The sequence below is a fragment of the Plasmodium sp. gorilla clade G2 genome (genome assembly GCF_900097015.1).
Source record: "Plasmodium sp. gorilla clade G2 genome assembly, chromosome: 9".
In the NCBI taxonomy this organism is placed as follows: domain Eukaryota; phylum Apicomplexa; class Aconoidasida; order Haemosporida; family Plasmodiidae; genus Plasmodium; species Plasmodium adleri (nom. inval.).
Genome location: NC_041701.1, coordinates 672501 through 677500, shown reverse-complemented (window position 1 = coordinate 677500; position 5000 = coordinate 672501). Strand labels below are relative to the sequence as shown.

The 5000-nt window shown below is 16.4% G+C and overlaps 2 protein-coding genes across 2 annotated transcripts in view; one reads left to right on the top strand and one right to left on the bottom strand.

Annotated features, from left to right (window-relative positions):
• PADL01_0917200 (50S ribosomal protein L3, apicoplast, putative) overlaps window positions 1–512 on the top strand; it is a gene marked incomplete at both ends in the record, with an annotated part of 1589 nt that extends 1077 nt beyond the window's left edge. Inside the window, one exon of the mRNA XM_028681850.1 lies at window positions 212–512. Within this exon, the coding sequence (XP_028538186.1) occupies window positions 212–512 (301 nt within the window). The remainder of the gene's footprint in view (window positions 1–211) is intronic.
• A 190-nt stretch (window positions 513–702) lies between these two features.
• Window positions 703–1906, bottom strand: PADL01_0917100 (cytochrome b5-like heme/steroid binding protein, putative; the record flags this gene model as incomplete). Its single annotated transcript, XM_028681849.1, has 6 exons — window positions 703–719; window positions 991–1095; window positions 1227–1317; window positions 1456–1541; window positions 1634–1718; window positions 1898–1906. 6 exons carry the CDS (start codon window positions 1904–1906, stop codon window positions 703–705), a joined length of 393 nt encoding a protein of 130 aa, XP_028538185.1.
• Window positions 1907–5000: the final 3094 nt, after the last annotated feature.

Sequence of the window (5000 nt, the reverse complement as noted above, 5' to 3'; positions counted from 1 at the left end):
ATTATTATTATTAATACATAATTAAAAAAAAAAAAAAAAAAAATGAAATAAAATAAAATAAAATAAAATAAAAAAAACTTAATTCATATTACACATAAATATATATACATATATATATATTAATCTACAACCTACCATTGTGGTATTTTTCTTTTTTATGTTATATATACTATCATTTTATTTATTTTTTTTTTCCCCTTCACCCCTTTAGAGGTCCTATGACTCATGGAAGTGGTCATCATAGAAAGCCAGGGTCCATTGGTGCTTCTACCCATATAGGACGAGTTTTAAAAGGAAAAAAAATGCCAGGTAAACATGGAAACAAATATAGAACTATGATTAATTTGAAATTGCTAGGATTAAATTTAGAAAGAAATGAAATTCTAGTAAGTGGATGTATTCCAGGTAATAGAAACTCTTATGTTACCGTAACAGCAACGAGGGATAACAAAGTTAATAAATATAAGTATATATTGGATATGCTATATAAACAAGAGAAAAATGTCAAATAAAACTGGCTGCTTTCTTTCTTCCTTTTGTTTTTGTTAAGCCTGAATATATTTACACATATATATATATATATATATATATATATATATATATATGTGTATGTGTTTTCTTTTCTTTTCATCTCCCTTCTGTTTTTCTTTTTTTTTTTTTTTTTTTTTTTTTTCTGTACCCGTCCTTTTATATTCTTCATTTTTATTCTTCTAAATATCCTACAATGATACAAAGTAAGCAGCGTATAAAATGAAAATATATAAAAGTGTATTATTACAGTGCACAAAATATATTACATCAAATGCATAAAATAATATTTAACAAAATAAACAATTTTTTTCATTTAAATATATATATATATTTTTTTTTTTTTGTTAATTCATAATTTATGTTTATATATACATATATATTATCTCTTTTTTCATTATAAATATTTTCATGTATAACTTTTTCGTTTTACATATGTGATATTAAACATTTAATTCTTACCAATAAATGAATGTTTTAAAATTTCTTCTACATTAACCCAAGGATGCATCTTATTAACATATTTGGTGACATCTTTTCCGGATTTACCTAATAAAATTCTTTTTCCTATACATAAAATAAATGGAAAATAAAATGAATATGTGCCTATATATATATATATATATATATATGTATATATTTATCGTGATACGTATAGCTTTGAACACGTGCGAAGATTTTTCATATTAATTTTATACCTCCCGGGTGATGTTTAAGATAATGGGTAACTTCATATACTTTATTTTTATAAATTACCCAAGCATCATCTTTTTTATTATGTTTAGCTACCTGTACATGCAAATAAAAAAAAAAATAACACAATATATATACATATATATATATACATATATATATATAATTTTTATGTGATTCGTTCCTTTGATTTTAGTTTGCTATATGTGGCAACATAAAATTTATTTGACATACCTCTTCTTTTGTTATTGGTTTATCTGGTTTTGCGATATCATTTTTAAGTTCTTCAGACAAAGCAATATAACCTAATGGATTAGTTTCTAAAAAAAAAAAAAAAAAAAAAAAAAAAAGGAAAACAAAATTTATAATAAAGCGAATGAACACATTTGAAAATGTTATAAATAGGACATACCCTTTCGCGTTTTTCGTTTATTTTTTAAAGAATCATCCGAGCTTGTATTTTCGACACTTAATACATTCAGCTTGTACTTATCATTCTGATTAGAGTTAAGAAAAAAGGAATAAAAAAATAAGGTATAATAAGATACAAACAATATATTAAGAATATATAAAATTATTTATATTATATAGTTAAGAAAAAAAAAAAAAAAAGAAGAAAACACATTTAAAAGGTTTTCAATATATTATATTTAATCATTTATAATTTTTATCTTACTTCTTTCATCTTTTTATATGTATATTTATATACATATAATAAATCATATATACATATATATATATATATATATATATATATATATATATATATATATTTTTCTTTTAATTTTATTTAAATGGTAGGATATTCATCATATAACATATTATATATTTTTTACTTACCAAAAGAAGAAAAAAAAGAAAATAATATAAAATATGCATTGTGTTATAGTACTATTTTAAAATAATGAGGATCGTTCCGTTGGTATGTAAAATAATTGTTCTTAGATATATAGATAAGGTTGTGCAATATAGTGCCCAAAAAATTGACTTATATGTACATATTAAAAAAATATATATATATAATATATATATGTATTTATTTTACATATGTAACCCTTTAATCTTATAAGTATACCTTTAGCTTTTTAAAAAATTAAGTATAAATTTATACAAAAAAAATAAAATATATGACTATATATATATATATATATATATAATAAATAACTTAAACTAATGAAAAGAGAAAAAATAAAGAAAAAAAAGCAACGTTATAATAATTTTTTTTTTTTTTTTTCTATAATTGTATGTACAGAAACAATAAGAAAAATAAAATACAATAATCTTTACAATATATAAATATAGATTAGTTCAATAATAAAATATAGTTGAATTCAACTTTAATTGTTTTTAATATATATATAAAAAAAAATATATATATTTTATATATAAATATTGATAAGACTTATTCAATTTTGCTAAACAATTTATGTACATTGCTTAAAAAAAAAAAAGAAAAAAAAAAAAAATGCTAACTCACTTATAAAAAAGGCTTAAAAAAATATATATTAAAACGTATTTTTACAAAGCCAATAAATAGATTAATATAAAGGATTAACCCAAAGAAATTATATATATAAAAATATGTACGTATATATATATATATCATATATATATTATATATATATTATATTATGTATAGTATATATATTATTTCATAATTTCTTTATGCTTATTGAATAATTATTGGATATAATTCTCTTATATGGTTAATTTAAATTTTGATGGAATTAAAAAAGTATTTAAAAAGGAAAAGCATACGGTATATTATTTCATACCATTTTTACTAATTCTATAAATTATATATTTCTATTTATAAAGATATACAATTCTATTTAAAAACCTATATACATATATATATATATATATATGTAATATAAATTTATTGGTATCTTTTAAAATATATTTATATATAATCTTAGAATGACTAGTAAAATAAAATATATGGTATGACAAAAATGATAAAAACATATATTTATATGGTATTTTTTTTTTTTATCAGAAAAGGTTTTAAAATATATGTATATATATATATATATATATAACCAATATGTATGCATACTATTTCCTTTTTTTTTGTCTATATAATGAAAAAAAAATTATATATATATATACATAATTAAGGTCTAAAAAATATCTTTCTTTTTCAATATATCATGTACAATTCAATACGTTAATCCATTCTGAATATGTATATATTTATATATAAACATATTTATATATATATATATATTTCTTAATATACCAATTTTATGGTATTCATTATATTTGTAAGTGCACTATTATTGCCTTATAAATAATTTTCTTTCTTTTTGAAAAATAACATGTTTATATTTATTTGTAGTTTATATATATATATATATATATATATATATATATATATATATATATATATAAATTAAATATCTATAATAGAATCTTTTTTATAACTATTTCTTTTCATTACATATCATATATTTTAATAATTAATTTATTTTTTTTCTTTTAACATGTTCACTTAATAATAATTTTACTTAAATGTTCAATTATACTTAATAAGAATATATACATATAATATATGTATAATATATATATATATATATATATATATATAAATATATATTATATATATATTATTTTATATATACATACAATAAAAAAAAAATTCTTTTAGTATAAAAATTTCCTATTTTAATATATGCGTATAAAATATTACACTTAAAAAATAATTCTTGTTATTTGATTAAACAAAAATATTGAATAGAAAACTTTTGTGCGTTTGGGGCATTTATGTGTGTGAAATAAAATATTAAAGGATTAAAAAATTCATAAAAAAAAACAAGGAAATAATAAATATATATAAAAATGTAAAATTAATATAAAAGATTAAAAGAAATATAATGTAATTAAAAATATGGTATTTTTATAAGAAAAAAAAAAAGAAACAAACAAAGAAAATTAAGGATTATAAGTATTCTTATAAAATATTTATATTATTTATATGTTTAATTTTATTACGTGGATTTAATATATGAGATATACGCATATTATAAAATATATATCATTTATGTACTTATAAAATACATACATATATAATATATATGTATATAATTTAATACACATATGAATATATATTATAAACATATAATATTAAATATATGTAATATTTCTTATAATATTGTTACAAAAGAATTAAAATATTTTTATCATAAATTGTTATTTCACCTATAATTGTTATTAATATATACTATTATTATATATATATAATATATATATAATATATATTTTTTTTTTTTCCATTTTGTGTGTACAATATATATTATTATATATATATATATGTATATATGATTACATAAATATATATTATATATATATATATATATATATTTTATGGATTTCTAAAAAAAAAAAAAAAAAAAAGTGTAAAAAGGATATTTCTTGCTACATAATATTATTATTTAAATTAGGTTAAATAGTTTTATATTTATTTACACATATTGAAGAATAAATACAAAAGAAAAAAAAAAAAAAAAAAAAGGAAAATTTCCATTTAACATTTATATATACATTTTTACTTCATCCGATTTATTTATAAAATATATATTTCAAAGATTTAATACATAAATATAATAATATATACATATAATAATATATTTATACATATAATAATATATTTATACATATAATATATTTATACTTTTATTTTATTATTATTATTTTTTTTTTTTCATATTTATATTCATATTCTTATTATTATATATATATTCTTTTTATTTATACATTTCTTAATTTAAATAATATCG